This window comes from Pholcus phalangioides, unplaced genomic scaffold (genome assembly GCF_987345545.1).
Source record: "Pholcus phalangioides strain wild (caught in Gottingen) unplaced genomic scaffold, Ppha-v1.0 ptg000011l_1, whole genome shotgun sequence".
Lineage (NCBI taxonomy): Eukaryota > Metazoa > Arthropoda > Arachnida > Araneae > Pholcidae > Pholcus > Pholcus phalangioides.
In genome coordinates, this window is record NW_028301604.1 from 52,795,016 (window position 1) to 52,814,021 (window position 19,006).

At 37.5% G+C, this 19,006-nt stretch overlaps 1 protein-coding gene across 2 annotated transcripts in view; it reads left to right on the forward strand.

Moving 5' to 3' along the window:
• LOC149080553 (metal cation symporter ZIP14-like) overlaps positions 1-18,683 on the forward strand; it is an 89,542-nt gene extending 70,859 nt beyond the window's left edge. For both annotated transcript variants that reach the window (XR_016193604.1, XM_089239660.1), the window contains exon 13: positions 18,487-18,683. Coding sequence is in view for 1 of the 2 variants with exons in the window: in XM_089239660.1 (XP_089095786.1) it covers positions 18,487-18,615 (129 nt within the window). In the remaining variant the exon portion in view is untranslated. The remainder of the gene's footprint in view (positions 1-18,486) is intronic.
• The last annotated feature ends 323 nt before the right edge of the window (positions 18,684-19,006 follow it).

A 19,006-nucleotide genomic window follows, 5' to 3' on the forward strand; every position in this document is an offset into this window, starting at 1 on the left:
GTTAGTATGCATAATCGCCTGTCGCATTAATAAATGTGATAAATCTTAATAAATCGATATAGTTTACATGACTTTGTGTAATGAAATTGTGGCCCTATATGACGGCGAGCTTAATCCTGGATTTGCTGAATCATCTATGAGCGATTGACACAATATTGTGAAAATAAAAAAAAAGTTCAAGATGTGTCTTAAGGAACTATATACTGCGATTCCTACCGAATGATGATGATTACTGAACTCCACGAGTGTTTTGAAGTAATTTTTCGTTAACTGAAATTATAATGAGAATGAAATTCAGGGATTGAATTTTTTGCCCACATTCAAAAAAGTTAATCTATACACAGGGTGCATTGGTGATAGGGCGTATGGCGTTTTACGGACGAATCGTTGATCCTAGAGGCATACTTCCAATTAGAAAAAGTATCCAAATAACATGTAGTACTAAGATATGTCACTCATGTTGCAAGAGATTGTATAGTTATTAATATAAAAAAATTAATTTTTTGTATCGTCCCCGTGTGCCCAAAAACCCAATTAGAAAGTTGTCATCCCTCGTGATGCCAACTAAAAAAATTTCCACGTTTCTAGGTGCAATATCCACTGAGATATTCGAATTCGAAAAACTGAGAAAAGTTGGTAAAAAAACACCATTAAATACGGATAAACCGTTTAACCCGCATTTAACTCTGTTTTTTCCCCAACTTCCCTGCGTTTTTCGAATTCGAATATCTCAGTGAATATTGAATTTAGAAACGTGGAATTTGGATAGACAGGACAACTTCGTAATTGTGTTCTTGAGCACACTGTGTCCGAATAAAAAAGTTTACATTTTTATTTTAATACAACCCCTTGCAACATAAATGACATATTTAAGTACAGGGTGGGCAAAAAGTTCGTAGAAACTTTAAAAATTAATAAAAACCGGAAAAAAAAATAAAAAACGGTTTGTAGGGTTAGCATCGCTAGGTCACGGGAATTTTTTTAAGACAAGAAAAATAACTAAAAAACAGCCGATAGGTGGCGCTGGTACGAGCAACTTCTGTGGTAATATGCAAATGAGATGTTTATAAGAACTTGCGCTCCTGATCCACAACCAGTTCACCGATGTAAACCGTTTATGTCGACGTGCTGCACTCTGCCGTTGCTGGATTTGTGACTCGCTTGCAATGTGTTATCCCTGTGGTGGTGGCCATGTGGAGAACACATAATGCTGTAATAAACGATTTGGAGGCATTCTGTTCGTTATTTGCGTATCTTTTCTTTGACTTGTGTACGTCAGCACCACCTATCGACTGTTTTTTGAGTTTTCTTTTTTTTTTTCCTGTCTTGAAAAAATTCCGTGACCCCAGCAATGCTAACCCTGCAAACCGTTTTTTATTTCGGTTATATTTCCGGTTATTATGAATTTTTAAGTTTCTACGGACTTTTCGCCCACACTGTACTACACGTTATTTGGATACTTTTTTCAGTTGGAAGTATGACTCTAGGATCAACAGTTCTCCAATAAAATACTATACGCCCCTGTTACCTATGCACACTGTGTATGCGTATATACAGGGTGATTCTAAACTCAACGGACAAACTTTAAGAGGAGGTAGAAACACAAAAACAAAACAGAATCACAAAAAAAATTTGTGTATAACTGTGGATGGTAAGAACTCTTTGAGCACTTTTGTTGTGAAACTTAACGTGTACGCGTACTACTGTTCTCGTGTAAAGTATCGCTGAATAAAGAGCCCCCCCCCTCCCCCATTATTGGCTTGTTATTACTGCATTCGTTTATCCTCAAGCTGATTAGGTTCGGATTTCCGGTCATACATTCCTATGTGATTCTGTTTTGTTTTTGTTTTCTACCTCCCCTAAAAGTTTGTATATCGTGTTTTGAATCATCCTGTATATATAGGATAGTGAATTCGACAAATAAGGTGATTTAATAATGCTTTGCTATGCATATTTTATTGTGTGCCTGAAGAAAGCTATTATTACGAGACTGATATCTCCCAGATAACTTCATCTCCATATTTATTTTCATTTAAATTGATTTTAATGAAACACCACGTAGTTGATGCGTGTGTATCAACGCGAATGGCAATACTGATACTTGGTGTGATAGAGATTTCTCGTACAATTCTCGAATGAAACTTATTATTAGTATTCGTTGATTTCTTTTCCTACATACATTGTGTTTCAAAAGTTTACGCACATTAAAGGAATTACTATAAAAAGAAAAGTATTTAACGGAGAAGAAAACTTGCCGTAATTTGCGGTAAATAAGCCCTTGGGATGTATAAGCCACATTAAGGAAAACGACTAACTGCAAAAGAAGAAAAAAAGCTCGCATAAAAACGCCGTGGCTTTTTACACGCCGTAGGTTCGTATAAAGCTGGTCATTCACTGGAAGCTACTACGAACGAAAACAAGTCTCGTGTAATCGCAAGACCAAGCATATTCGAATTGAGTTCGTTCTTCCAGTGAACGACCGGCCTAAGTCGCTTCTGATTTTCAATAAAAAACCACTAAAGTCTCTCGAAATAATTTCAACAACCCGTATTCACCGTACGGTGGTTAAAATAACAAGAGTTGGAAAAATATTTTTACACATTCATGATGATGCGTATGCAGGGCCGTCATGAAAGCATCATGGGCCCCGGGCCAAGTAAGTTTTTTTGAGACCCTTCCTGGCTAAAAATGCTTGCCTGTTAATTTACTTGCTCACTCTCGAAAATTTCAATCCGATCTCATTTTGAGTTCCCTGGATCGTGCCTGGGTGGGCCCATACGTTAAGACGGCACCGTAAGTATGAAAAACATATTTTGAAAAGTATGCAGAAAAATCCATTTGAAAGAAAAAATATTCAGCAAATATCTATCAAAATATTAAAATCGCTTTTGAATTATGTATATATCACGATAAAAGCCCGAAGACCGGTAAAACCATAGAGTAATAATAGTAGTATAGAGAGAGCATGAGGGGTTACAATGTGAAGAAAAGATCGAAGTCACGTGTGTCCGGTCGAAAGGCAGGGAATCTCGCTGGCAGTGCTTTCCTTATGGCTATTCGTATGACGATCCATACGTGCAGTCTTATTTTTGATTAGAACGGTCAACACTTGTGCAGCTTTCGGATGTTCTGAACGGTTTAGGAAAGGGGGACCAGTATCCTTTCACAATTGAGTACTTTTTTGCTTATTTCCCATCTTATAAATTAAAAATTGGAATATTAAATTGATGATTCAATGGATTTCTGACGTAGTTTCACTTTTTAACGATTCTATTTTGGATTTAATTCAATTAAAGTTTTGGTAAAATTCAAATGTCATGAGTCATTATTAAATGTTTTAATAGAATTTTTGGTAATAAATGATTGAACTAATGAGTTTTATTAAGTTTTTATTGAAATATACGTCTCGGCGAGATTTGGCGAGCTAGTGATTTTATTCGAGTTTTGCTCAACTTGAAGAAAATATGCTTTTCAGATTGAGGAATTAATATACATTCGAATCCCGTAATAACGGACACCAAGAGACCGGAGAAATCGCTTCGTTATAATGAAATTTCGCTATAAAGGAATTTCATTGTTCCTATGCAATCTTATCTGGGGGTTTAGAAAAGTGTTCGTTACAACGGAATTTTCGCTATAACGGTATTCGTTAAAACGGGATTCGACTGTATATGACAAATACTTTATTTAAATAGAATGCAATGAAAACTCACCCCCACCCTCTAGACAATGGCAGTTTTTGCATAAAAATGTATAACTACCTCTAAAAATAGTAGTATTTTTTTACCCCTCTTCTCACGCCTGAGATAAAACTATTACAGAAAAGAAATTTTTTATTGATTGATTTGTGTTGTTGTCTGTGAAAATGCCATCAAACAAAAAAATTAATTAATTAATTAGTTAATTAATTTTGAGTCAATATGTTTATTAGGAACATCTGAGTTAAGACGTAAAATCATTATGTGTACCTCAGATGTTAACTTGAAAAAAAGAATCGTTCTAAAAACTAGTATTTAATACCTTAAAAAATGAAGATTCACATATGTAACTTCTGGAGCGAAGAGGTTACACATATGTCACATACTTTAAATTATTACATATACAGGGCCACAACTATATGTTTGGTCAGCCGGAGCAAGAGCGCATTTTGGCGCCCCCGTGTAATGTTGAAGGAGGGGGTTGATTGGTGAAATTTACGCCCCATCTGGTTCGGCGCCCGGGGCACCAGACCCGCCTGCACCCCCATAGTTGCTGCCCTGTACATATATACTTTACACGAAATTTCATTTCTTATAATTTACAGAAATTATTGATGATGAGGTTTTGTAATTTTCTTGAAAAACTTATTTTATTCATTGAAACATTGTGTGTTATAAGGTTATAAAAGGCTTTTCAGGAATATAAATGAAACACTTTTGCTTATTGTTTGAATATTATTTTATGACTGAATATGGTATGAGTGTGAATGTGGTACATTACATAACATAATATGAGGCATTATAATTATATACTCATAATTAATGTATGATTAGAGTAATTGTAATGTTCTGGAAAGATAATTTTTTTCTGTTTTAATAACCCCTAGTATAAATAAATTTTCGAAATTAAAAGTGACAAAGTGAATGAAGAGAATATTAAAAAATATAAATGAAATATGCTATATATAAATAAGATTTAAAAACTCAAAAGTCTTAAATTATTAGGAATTATCCCTTATGGAAAATAAAAAAATTTCGTTTTTCAATATTTGTTTTTTTATAGAATTGATTTTTTTTTTTCAAATCTGATACTCCATAAATAGTATTTTACAAAAGAATGAATGAAATTCATTGAACAAATGAAGGAAAGTTCTCATCAAATTGATCGAGCCAAATTTCGTTACAGCAACATTCTAGCGTTAACACGAAATCACTAGGTTCTGCGAAAACGCGCCAAATGTAATAGCGCAGAACCTGTTCTTTCCCCGACAGTACAGGGGGTCTATTACGCTCTCTCTCTCTCATATATATATATATATATACAGGGTGATTATAAAAAAACTATCCCGACATATGGGCCCCTAACTATCATACCATTCACAGAAACTGAATGAAATTTTGGCATAAGGTATTTTGATGTATGCGCTCAAGAATGATATGGAAAACAACAGTGTCACTCTAACAGTTACGGTTACAGTGAGAAAATTTCGAAAATATCAAATGGCAATACCAAGTTTTTTGTATTGGAATGCGATCTCCATACTGAAAAACACTAAATAGCGTTGAAATGGCAACTGTAGCATGAAAATCACCGGCGGTAGATCGGCTAAAAGTGAGGACAACCAATAAGGACAGAGAAGCAGCATAAAATAAAGCATTTTATTGTGTTTCACAAATTCTCCACATGACCTTGTGGATCAGGCTGGGATCTCAGCCGAAGAAACGGTGTGACGAATGAAACGAACATTAATGCTCTGGTGCACGGCAAAGTCCTTTTTACTTTTTCCTTGCCTAGCTCCGGGGATTTTCGTGTTACAGGTGCCATTCCAACGCTATTTAGTGTTTTTCATTATGGAGATCGCATTCCATTACAAAAAACTTGGTGTTGCCATTTGATATTTTCGAAATTTTCTCACTGTAACCGTAACTGTTAGAGTGACACTGTTGTTTTCCATATCATTCTTGAGCGCATACATCAAAATACCTTATGCCAAAATTTCATTCAATTTCTGTGAATGGTATGATAGTTAGGGGCCCATATGTCGGGATATATTTTTATAATAACCCCGTATATATATATGTCGTTATTTTTAGGGAAAAAAGGGAAAAAGATGGCCAAATCTATTGTTCTATCACTTCGCCCCCCCCCCCCTCCCCGAACGAAATTTCTGGCTACTACGAAAATTCTACTTCAGCTTACAGTAAAAAAATTAGCACAGAATAGAAAAAACGACGATATGATAAAGTACACAAAAGACAAATAAAAAGTAACAAAAATTACGCAAAATAAAAAAAAATTCTACACAAAGATATATACAACGCAATCACAGCAAAAATCTTCTAAAATCTGTAACAGACGAATGAAAAATATCCAGATGTTGAGGAAGCGCATTATAAAATTCGGAAAATCTGTTTACAGCACAGTAATTACCAATATTAGTATTGAATGACGGCAAATAAATAATTAGATCTTGTATTGTGGCACTTGATATTGAAACAGATTTCGTTAAGAATGGATATGCAATCAATTTCTTTAGTCAACAGTTTCTTGAAAAAAATAACGAGAAAGTACTCTCTGCGTTTTTGTAAGCTATTGACATTGAAACTGTTTCGTAGATGAGTGGCAGATAGAATATTGTTATAAGGACCATGTTTTTTGAAATATAAATACCTTAGAAAATTGTTTTGAATGATTTCGAGACTCATAATATGGCAAGCATGAAATGGGTTCCAGATAATTGAAGCATATTCAAGTTTAGATCTTATAAGCTTATTAAAAAGGGATATTAACGTATTACTATCCTTCAAATCTCCTGACATTCTTTTAAGCAAACCAAGTTTTTTATAGCCCCGTTCACATGTGCAAGATTGGGGGTCGCTTTGGTGGTAATTACCGGCATGACAACTTTTTTCCCCTCGTAGGGAAGGAAAAGGTGGGAGAGAATCTCATCAAAAGAAGCCCATCTTTCTTGGGGTGGATTGGTGGTCGACACCGACCTCCTCTCCCATTATCCTTTGCACCGCGAAAACTGCTATAAGCTCCTTCGTCAACCATCTTGAATCAATCACTTCCGTTCAACCTACGTAATCAGTGACGACTTCCGGAAAGAAGAGGGGGGGATTACCGGCATAAACTTAACGTCATGTGAACGGTTTGTAGCGAAAATCTCCGTTACCGGGAACTTCCCGGGATGTTTTATTGTACATGTGAACGGGGCTTATATGACACAGAGCAAAGATTTTTAGTGATCAGCAAAGTTAAAATTGGTACTATAAATAACGCCCAAATCGGTCGCAGAGGTTCTTCTAAGCAATTGGCTATTATTAATGTTATACGTAAATAAGATTGGATTCTTTTTGTGAGTGAATGAAAGAGCAAAACATTTATTACACAATATGTTGTCGAGAGAGATTTACCAGTTAAATAATATTCTTATATTGTAAGATGAGTTTAACTTAAGAATAAAGGCATTTCCATGAAAGATTTGAAAAAAAATATCGTTGTAGAGAGATTTATCTTAGTACCGAGTACAATAATTTATAACGATTTATCACTATGAATAATTTTTTCAATCAGTATGTGTAATTAGATAACATTTTAAACGATAATGCTGTATCTGAATCATGTTACTAAATTAAGTAACGTAATTCAGAAAATCATTATTCATTATAATGAACAACTTGATAAATCAATAATGAACAACTTGATAAATTAATAATGAACAACTTGATAAATTAATAATGAATGAGTAATTTCCAATTCTACTAATTTGCCTCCGTTGCTCTCGCCTTCATCGAAAAATGTACGTGCGAGCGGCCATGTTTATTTCCGTAACGCAAGCTTAACGAGTGCTTTCCAGTCGCGTTATCTACAGCTTCCCATAACGATGACGATAACGAAAAGCGCTAGTAAAGCCAGGTTTTCCTAGAAGCAGGTTTCTACAGCGCGTGCAGCGTGAAAACTCTGATTGGTCAAAAAAAAAACCTGAATTTCAAGTTTTTAGCCAATCAACTTTTTCACGCTGTACACGGGGCAGAAATTCTTCTCCTAAGAAAACCCGGCTTAACGATGTGAGAAAAATCAACCTTTAACGATGGTGACGTAAATCTATCCCACAATGCACAGCAAACCCCAAACACGTTTGAAACGCGAGCATAACGACATGAGCGTAATAGACCGACCCCCTGCTTATCTTTTCTTCACATTCGACAAGTTTTATGAATTGCGTGTGCCGTCTATTATATCTTTAGTCTATGGGTAAAGCCTAGGTCAACCTGGTAAGTTTTATCTAGTCGTGTTGTTAAAAGCCCGAAATACTCTTGTTAACGTTTTCATTTCGGTCGTTTACCAATTCAAAGCCTGTTTTTAATTAATCAATTGACCATCATGAATTTATTAGTTTTCGACACTTTTAATTAATAATTATAATTAATGGTTAATAAATTAAGTCGACTCTCGATAATCCAGCCGCTCGCTAATCCGGACGTCCAGTAATCCGGCGTTTTTAGACGGGTTTCCTTTGAGCCCCCCCCCCCCCATAAAAGAGGAAAAAATGTCACTGCCTGAAAACTTAATCGATAAATGGTATCGTAATAAACAGCATTCGCCAGTACGAATATTGATGCGTGATTCACGCATCCAAATTCAATTTTACTCCAAATTTCATTGAGGAATGAAAGTACTCCTTCAAATTTTATATAGGTACTTTTTTCAATAAAGTTAGTTGATACTGATAAAGAAATACCCATTAAAATTTCGGCGAGTAGTGAAAAATTACTCTTCAAAATTCTTTTTTCGGAAGAAAACACTGGTAACAAACAAATCATTATCTTCTCTGACTCTGATAACCAAGCAGCATTAATGGCTCTTGACGTATTCTTCAAGTTTGAATTGTGTGTCAACTACTTCAGTGATACGTTGAATAACTTAGCAGCACTTGACAGCAATATTAACCTTCACTAGGTCCCTGGACATCATAGGCGTAAACTTATTGAAAATGTTGGGGGGGCTCAGGCTCTAATGGAACCTCGTTTATACGACGCGTCGTATAAATGCGAAAGCAGTACTGAAAAACGAACTTTTTCCGAAAATTACCCCCCCCCCTTTTTTTTACAGACGTTTCCGAAAAAAAATTTTGTGGAAAATCTGTCGTTTTGATTCAAAATCTTATGCTTGAGAAGAAATATACTTATAATACTATCATAACATTACTGTTGCTAAAGTCTCACGCAATTTTACGGTATTCATTTCAAGATTTAACAAAAAAAAGTGTTATTTAAACGTTATGTAAAACGTCCTTTACTTGACAGAGAACACCGTTACAAAATTATCGAATGTGGGGGCGACAAAAATCCCAGTTACAGCCCTGGCTATCAGCATACCGTAGCCCGTTCAATAATTATTTCAGTACCTGTCAAAAGCCATTGAACACAGGGCCACAACTAGGGAGGAGCAGGCGGGTCTCGTGCCCCGGGCGCTAGACCGGATGGGGTGCAAATTTCATTCTAAAACCTCTCCTTGAACATTACAAGGGGGGCGTCAAAATGCGCGCTTGCCCCGGGTAACCAAGGATCTAGTTGCAGCCCTGATTGAACCAGTCAATCATTTTAAATTTTATTACTTTTTCAGTAAAAAATATGCATGAGAAACTACAGTCGATCCCGCTTAGTTTTTCCGCTTACAACGTTTCTTCATGATGGGTTTTTGAAAACCGTAAAACACTGTATTTCAGTGACACGTTTTCACCAATTGAAAAATTATGTGATTCGATTGATAGAAAAGGTGTTTTCCAAAGACTTGGGAGTTCGAATCGAAATGAAAACGTCGATTAATTGAAGTGTATACAGGCAGGGTCCTGGGTAAAGCAGGAATTAGGAGGCTCTTGCGACAAGAGTCAAAGATGTTAATTGGTCAGTGAATGTATGTTGTTTGAATTTCGGGGGCTCAAAGTTATAAAGGCTTCATTTGCCCATGAAGAAATTAGGCCCTGTATACAGGGATAATGTATAGAAATGTATAGCAACTGAAGCAAAACCTCGTACAAATAAGTAAGGTCAGAAACGTAATAGGGAGATATATACAAAGGGTTCCATTACATTTTCCTAAATACAGTAAAATCTCCACAAATGATCACCTGCACTCAAACACAAATATGCATCAGTGGCCGCCTCTATTTGGCGTAAAATTTCTATGGTGGAGCCCCGTACGCTCTCCTCTTATATTCATTTATCGAATTTACTGATTTATTTTCTTCGAGTGGGTGCGGAGCCCCCGGGAAGTGTACACGGAGCACCGGTTGAGAACCGCTGCTTCAGTGAAAAGTTTCCCAAACTTTTTGTGTTCCATAGCTCTTCTTTAAAAAAAATTTCTTTCTCATTTCTCCCAACTCAAGCCCACCCATAGGATCCTATACTAAACCCATAGCTTCTATCGACCCTTTGGACAATTGCATCGACCCCTTCCCCCAGGGGTCGATGTTTCACACTTTGGAAAGCACAGCTTCAGTGGCCATTCTTGGTTATTATACAACTTAATTTAATGAAAGGTCACGGGAAATTGACCTTTTTATTTTTGATTTATTCATTTTTTTTTTGCACTATTTATAAATTTGTTATGATTAGTCCTGTTTGTTGCATTTATATAAATTAACCTCTTTTTAGCATTAATGTGTGTATAAATGTATGTAATTGAAGAATTTTCAGAATAAGTGCAAATTTTCAAGTTGTGCGGAAGATTAATTAAATTTTTGTAATTTTTCAAATTAATATTGCTCATAAATACAATAAAAGTTCGTTATAACAACAGCTCACAACCACAAGAAAAGTTTTCGCTGTAACGTAGTTCTCATTATAAACGAATTTTCACGTTTCGCTCTGTAAGAACATAAAATTATTGAAAATTGCTGCTTTATCTGCATTGGGACGTCTTTGAGATCATTTCGTTCTAATATTAACGATTGAACGGAACTCTAGTCATGTGAAATTGATTTTTGATCTCAAATCAGTTGATTCTCTAAGAGTATAAGACGTTTTCCATAGAATTTCGTATCATCAAAGCGGTTTAGATGACCAACTGAACAATTAAAAGTCTGAACTTATTACATTCATGCTCACTTCCATGGATTTATGGATCAGGCAACATCGTCTATCGAATCGGAAATTCGACATTTTCAAATAGTTTGGTTGCTCAACTCCAAGGACCTTCTAGCTACAATGGACCATACCCGAAGCCCGGGTGCTTTATTTGCTTGTCGTTTCTTTTTTTTCAAGTAAAAAGAAGTAAAATCTCAGGAGAAAAATCCGCCTATTTTTGACATTATTCATGTTTTGTTACTTGTGTGCACGTGTAGTTTGCTTCTTTTTCGAGCAACTTTTTCTTTCTATTAGTGAGCAGCTACGGTACTAATAACTAGAAATTCCTAAATAAAATACATGTAGAAATCATTTGCATGAGAATGTTTTTGCAAATGAATATGCACCGAGATAAATAGAAAAGATGCATTTAAAAACGCATTTGCGTTTTTTGCTTGGTTATTTGTTCTTTAGCACATATTTTCTCAGTTTTAGTTCATATTTAGCCATTTTTTTTAAGTGGAAAATTCGGGCTCTAATTACAGGCGAATCCCGTTTTAACGAATACCGTTACAGCGAAAATATCGTTTTAACGAATGGTTTTCTAATCCCTCTAATAAGTATACATAGGAACAATGCAAACAATCTGAAATTTCTTTATAACGAAGTGTTTTCTCCGGTTTCTTGGACTTCGTTATAACAGCATATTCGACTGTATAACAATCATTTAATGTATTGTTGCCAAAGTGAATGTGACAAGGGCGTAGCCAGAAATTTCGTTCGGCAGGGGGGACCAAAGTGATAGAACAATAGATTTGGTCATCTTTTCCCCTTTTTTCGGTCATTTTCTCACATTTCGGACGAGGGGACCAGACCCCCAAGTCTTCCTCTTCGCTACGCCCTTGGAATGGGACTACCCCTGAGCATGAGCGTACCCAAGAAAACCAATCTATTGGGGGGGGGGGGGACACACGGAATTTCTTCCAGAGAATTTTTGAGTTGGTGCCAATTTTCCAAAAGCATTTAATTAACAAAAATTTATTTGATTGTTGGGGGCGTAGCCTTTGCCCTTGAGCCCCATTCTAGTTTGATCACGGTCCAAGTAAAAATATACTTTCATTCTCTCTCTCTCTCTCATTGAAACGAGCACAACTCCAGTCTATCGCCATAGGCAATTTATTCAGATCTAGTCATGCCGTAAATCTGAGTATATCCTGCCAGGATCCCCCAGATCTCATGAATCCCGATATCCCCTGGGCGGGGTCATGAAAATGACTATATACAAAAAATATATTCAGAACAGTATATGCATCTTTATTTATTCCAAGGTTGGACAAACCCCAAGTGCCAGGTCACCATGGTGACTGGAAAATCTGTATTCGCGCCTAAAATTTTGTATATGTGATTGCTAAATCAGAATCTAGTGATGGCTCAAAATTTTCCGATTTCATAATTGTCTTCCAACATAGAAAGGAGCAGAGCCACAACTAGAGAAAGTAGGTAGGTCTGGTGCTCCGGACGCTGGACCAGAATGTGAGTCGAATTCACCCTTTAACTGCTTCTTCTACATGCAAGGGGCGCCAAAATTCCGAATTGCCCCAGATGACAAAGTATCTAGTTGCGGCCCTGGGAAGGGGGTCATCAATTCCCAGAAAGGTTGAAAAAAGATTATTTAAGATACTTTTCTCGTGAAAAAACCATGCTTGGCTCTTACAAAATTTGGCTGGTGCCTAAATTTTTTAATGATTTTTGTCGAGCCCTGTATTTATTTATATTTTATGATACAGTGTATATTTCCCCCAAAATCAAATTACATGTCACTTATTTAAGATTTATTTTACTCTCATATATCAGGTTTTAAATTAGAAAAATAATAATTTTTTTAGTTGCATAAATTTCTTATTAAAAACTCGATTCAAATATTGTCCCTTTTACAAGTATGCAAGAAAAATGGAGTTTAAATTTTTCTTAAATAAATTTTAAATATGATTGAAAAAAATAAAACATGGTAAGTTTTATTAATTTATTGATATGTCTAACAGAAAAAAAAGTATTTTATACTACGCTTTATTGATTATAACTATTAGAGGGCTGCAAAATCTAGATTGTTTTTGAAGATTCTGAATAAATTATCATTAAAGAAAATGTTTAAAATGCATGAATTTATCAAAAATGTGTAGCTATATTTAATATTGCTTACTTTTTCTGTCAGGAAACTGTGCGGAATCACGAGGAACTTTTCCGTTTTCTTGTAATACAACATGTTTTACTAACAGAAGGTTATACTGTACGTGCACAACCGAATGTGGTCCACACAAACCATAAAATACTGTGGAACTGTCTATCTCAACATTTGTGGGGGTTTTTTTTCAGGGGAAAAACAAGGAGTTTACTTCAAGTGGCTCCAAACACAGCTATTCTTATTTTGCAGAATCACAAACCTCGTCTAGATTTTTCTTCACCACCGTAATTTCTTTATATTCCAATTAGGATCATCTATGTCGGCGTCCTTCACGGATGGCCATCCATTAAGCACAAAAGCTTTTAAAGCCTTGACCGGCGGCGTCAAGAAGAATGTAGTTTTCAGGATCAGAAGGGGGGTCCCCATATGGACGGATGCCTCCAGGTGACATATTCCCCACATAAGCGACACGCTATACACTCCCCGTCCTTCTAATTAGGAAATGGTGATTGTATTCAGTAAACCTGCATTGAAGCAGCCGAAACTGAACCCTATTGAAATGCTCTTTGTCAGCTGCAGAAGGGGCGGCCCCTTTATCATGAAGAAAAAAAAAAATACATGGAATAAAAAGTCCGCCAAAGATCCCAGGCTAGAAGCCCTTCTCCAGTATGTGGGAGTCCATGGCCGTGCTTATAGCTCGCTGAGTGCCCCCCCCCCCCGGGAAACACGCCACTAGATGCCACAGACGGGCTGTAACTAGGAGTGAAGATCATTTTATTGTCGGGAAAGGGGGGGGGGAAAGCATCGAAATACCTCCTTGAGATCGACTGTGATGCCGCAAGATATTTAAAATTTCTAACAGTGCTGCGAACGTAAACAGGGTATGTAAAACCCCCTCTTTGCGGTCACCGGCTGGACAAATAGAAATTCGTCCGTAAAAAAGAATTGATCGGGAAAGGAGGAACCCTATTAAAACCTTGAGAATAATTCTTCATTTTGAAATAAACACAATTTTTTGAATAACATAAGTAAGAAATACTACATCCTTTTTAGAAAAATTCCCCAATATAATTTGCAATGGAACATAGAAAAAATTACAGTATTTTCCGATAAATAGAGGTCGCATCCTGTAAAATGGCCGGAAAAAAGTGTTTGTGGAAAAATCGCCACTTTTTTTTTTACATGTCACAGCTTCGTATAAAGGCCGAAACTCACTGTACTGACGTGACGTGATTATTCCGAGTCTAGGTGTGGAAAACGTATCCATGCGATTTTTTTTGGGGGGAGAGGGGAAGATTGAGCCAGCTCTCCGAAATTAATAAGGGGGGGGGGGAGTCTCGATCCCATTGGCTTAAAACAAGTTACGACTTAATGCACTTAACATACTACTTAATACAAGTTACGCTTACGACAGGTCCAAGCACTTCCCTGTGAAAAATCGGGGTCCTCGCGAAAGATCTGTCCAAAAGCCCGGTCCAACCGAGACAGGATCATTTTAGTCGTAGAGGGAGGGAAGAGTATGTAATTTTTTCACCCTCTCCCCGAATCCTCCTCCGATCGAAATGATATTTTTCGTCTTCCACCCCCCCCCCCCACCCAGAATTAGCAGTCCCCACAAGAATTCCGCCTGTGAAAACTGCCTTCTTCCCTAGTTCCGGCCCTGGCTACCTAAGTGTTGGAGTACTGGAAACAGGGCTGGGGGGAGGGGTCAAATGTCTAGGGTGCCGGACCAGAGGGGGGGGGACGCAAATTTCACCTTTTAACCTCTCTTCAACATTTATTGAAATACCGTATTTAAAATTTCTATATAAAAGTGCTGCTAACGTAGATAGTTTGAGAATCCCTGATTTATAAGGAGGAAATTTCATATTCCTAGTATTAGAATGCAATAGTACCCGGCTCAGGGGGCTTTGAAATTTTCCATTCATTTCTTATTTTCTTTTTTTTTTGTGTGTTAATTTTATTTTACTATTATTTATTTGATTCCCCTCAAAGGCACCGGAACCTAGGAGTGGAGGATATTTGAGCCCAAAAAATTTTGTAAGGCGGTTGAGCCCCCCCCCCCCCAATAGTTTTTAGAAGAACAATGCAGTGCGTCTCTCTCCACCCAATGTTAATTTCTTCATGTCAGCGCCTCTGTTGTGAAGAACTTGTTAATAAGCTTAATCATTGTTCACTTTACCTCCTCCCACTTTTTTTCTTTTTTTGTGTTGCATCATGTCCCCATCCCCAAGGGTCACACTCAACAAAAGAAGGAAGAGATGCTCTTGAGTTTACCGACAGTGCAAGCAAGAGAAAGGATCCCCCGCCCCCAAGTTATCTACACTGGTGCCTTCAGGCACCTCTGGGAGGACGCAATTTAGGATGAATGGATGCAGGATTGATTCGGAGATAAGACTACTATTGTCACAGAACAAGTGCGTTGAGATTCTGAAGAAAAGTAAAAAAATAAAATTTCGAGCAGATGGATTTCTACTATTTAAAGAAATTTTTTGTCAAAAAGTTTTTTCTGAGCCAAGTGTGAGAAACATATCCACTCGAATTTTTGGGGGGGCCGAGCCGGCTCTTCTAAAATGGTGGGGGGGGGGGCTCGGGCCCACGGGCCGGATACAAGTTTACGCCTATGTTCTACCCCCACCCCCAGTCAAATTTTGTTGTGAAGGGGCTTGAAAAATGTTTCGGCATCGGTCCTCAAGATCTGTTATGAATGGGCATTTAGAATGTGCTTTTTTCCCCAATATTTTTCAAAAAAACATTGAGGGGGGGGGCCTAAAAGTTATTGGTCCTCCGCATATACGAGACTCAAGCGTGTACGAAGGAGAGGGAGAATGCATTGCACAATGGTTTTTTTCAGTAATTACTGGGAGGCTCAGTCCCCTTACAAAATTTATTGCGAGGGGGGGGGGGGCTCAAATGGCCTCAGCCTCTAGGTTCTGGCACTTATTCTTTATAGAGTGTAATTTATTTCGGTTTCAATATCATTGCTTCCCAATTTTCAACCTTCCCCCTCCCCCCACCATGCATCTTTGGGCTTATTTTCATGTCGGCGCCATGGCCGTCCTCCGGTCGCAGTGAACAAAAGAAGAGACACTCCATCGAGAGACACTCAGTTTTTGCCACAGGCAAAGAAGAAAGAGCCCCCCTCAACACCGCAAAGAATCTTCCTCTCAGCCGTGCCTTCTGGCAGTAACCGATGGAGACCGATTGGAACCGATGGAGGGTGCAATTGGGGATTGAACGGCAGGGAAGAAATGAAATAAACGTATTGTCATGGAACAAGAAAGCCAAAGACCATCCAGATTTTTTAAAAGAACTAAAATTTTGTGCAGATTGTTTCCATTAACTAATTCATAATTAGGACAACTTTTGGTTAAAAAAAAATTTTTCATCATTGCAAAATGAATAAGCCATATTCATACGAATTTTTGGGGGGGCTGAGCCGCGTCTTCAAAAATGTTGGGGGGGCTCGGGCCCATGGGCCCTATAGAAGTTTACGCCTATGCTGGACATGTAAACTTCCATGGAAATGAACTTACAGAGCAAATAGCCAAAGAGGCTATTGAAGTGAATCTGAAACTATATGGACCTAGACCTATAGTCCTATAGACTTCTATCCTGCTTCCATGTCAACCATAAAAGGAGATACCAAACGAAATGGATAGAAAATAAACATTATCTTCAATGGTACCGAAGGCAGACAAGGTAACTGACCTTGGGAACCCAACCGAATGTTGCTAAAAAAACTAATTTCACTGAATAGAAAACATTATACCAATCATCACTGGTCATACTGACGTAGCGAAACATCTACACAATTGTGGCTATACAGATTCGTCTATCTGTCCTGTGTGCGGAGAAGACGATATGCCACTTCACTGTGCAGGACAATGTCCTGCATTCTCTATCCCGAGAAGGAACTACTATGGCATCAGGTGACGCTAAATGAAGTAGTAAATGCAGCCAGCATTTACAACTTGGAAAATTTTCCTAATTATACTAAACAACGCCTGAACTCATAGTGAGAATCAATTCTCTGCTTTGATTCAAACTCTCTTGTGTTATTTTTCAATAACTTCATATCGAGTTTCCGGCCATATTCCAAGGATATCTACTCTGCTCCTCCCCCCCCCCCCAAAAGGGTATCGTACATAGGAGCAGCCTCCTCATCCACTTATATATGGCCAATATCGTTTGCGGGTATCTCTTATATGTCCCACTTACAGGTTCTAGTATTCGACAGAATGGTAACAGTTACCATGCTTTTCGTGCCCAACACTGTTGCAAAAACTTCTGGAAAACCCCCACAGAAGAATACTTCTTCACATCTGCACAGGGGCGTCGGAAGTGTTTCGAACCTGTGGGTGCCCGTCTTGAGATTCATGTAGGAAATTTCGATTTTTGAATCAATTCTGTGGGTGCTCGGACCCTTTCTACAAATTTCCGTGGGTGCTCGAGCACCCACAGCACCCCCGGCTCCGACGCCACTGCATCTGCATGACCCATAACTCGTGTTATATTACTTGGTGTCAGAGCAATGAACTAAATTGCTAAGCTCTTCCCTCTTGGGATACCAACTATTGATGATAATGAATCCGGCAATTTCAGATTACCGGATTACATTAATTAAACGCTGACATGTAGCCAAGTTTTGATTCCCCTGTACTCAATATTATTAACTAATAGATAATTATAATTATCAGTTAATTTGTAAGTGTCAGGAACTTATGAAGTCTATGAAGGTTAAATGATTCATTAATGTGCTTTTACTGTTTGGAGTTGATTCATTAGGGGCCGTTCAAGTATTACGTCATCATCGATGGGGGAGGGGGTTTCCGATTTGCTGACCTTTGATGACAAGGGGGGAGGGGGGGTTTGGATAATGCTTACGTCATCAACCACCCTTTATGAAAATATGAGTTGGATTCAGAGGGGCAGAGCTGATGACGAAATTTTGCTGACAAGGGGAGGAGGGGGTCAAAAATGGCTAAAAAATTGCTTACATAATATTTGAACGGCCCCTTAATGATAATTAATTCATATGTTGATTATTAATTACTTATAATTATTAATTAATCAATACGCAGTAGGGACTAAGTTCATGATGGTAATGAATTGATTCATTAAAAACGGGCTTTGACTTGATAAACGTTAACAAGCGTATTTCGGGCTTTTACCAACTCGCCTTGGTAAAACTTAAGTTTTATACCAGTCTTCGGGCTTTTACCGTAACATATATTGTTTACAATTTTTGTTAATTGCATTTTTAATTGGGTTGCTATATTTTTGAAATATATGGCATCCATATTTTTATGGGCATCTTTTTCTCAGCCACCTCGTTGGGCATTTTGCCTGTTGTGGGGTTGTATATACATAATTGCCAGTGAAAGTGATAAATTTAGTGATATTTATCAAACTTACCGAGAACGTTTTTGATTACACATAATCGCCCACTCATTATTACTCATAATGTTTATCACTTTTACCAAACACACGATATATTAGCACTGTAATCTTTTTTTTTTGTCTTGTTTTTAGCTGCCTGAACTGAAGAATAATAAATCCGAAAGCTCTCTAAAGATGTTCGTGATCAAAAACATCGGAATTCTGAGTGGTGCCATAATTATGGTTTTGATTGCAATTTTCGAAGATCATTTCCACATCTAAAGTTTAGTAGTTGAAATCGCTGTGATGTTTGTGTTGGTTGTAAATATAAAATATTTTTCTTAACTTTTTCTTCGTGTATATAGTTTTCTCTTAATTAAAAATCTATAAGTAATATTTAAGGCAGATCCACACTTTACGGCACGTCAACATAATGTCTCATACCATAATAGGCACCGGAACCTAGGGGCTGAGGCCATTTGAGCCCCCCACCCAATAAATTTTGTAAAGGGGCTGAGCCCCTCCAATAATTTCTGAAAAAAACAACGTAATGCACCCTCCCTCATCTGCGTATGCGCTCAACAACTTTCAGCCCTCCCAATGTTTTCTTCATGTCGGCGCCGTTGTCTCATACTGGTAACGTAACGCAAAAATATTGTTTTGCATGGTGGTG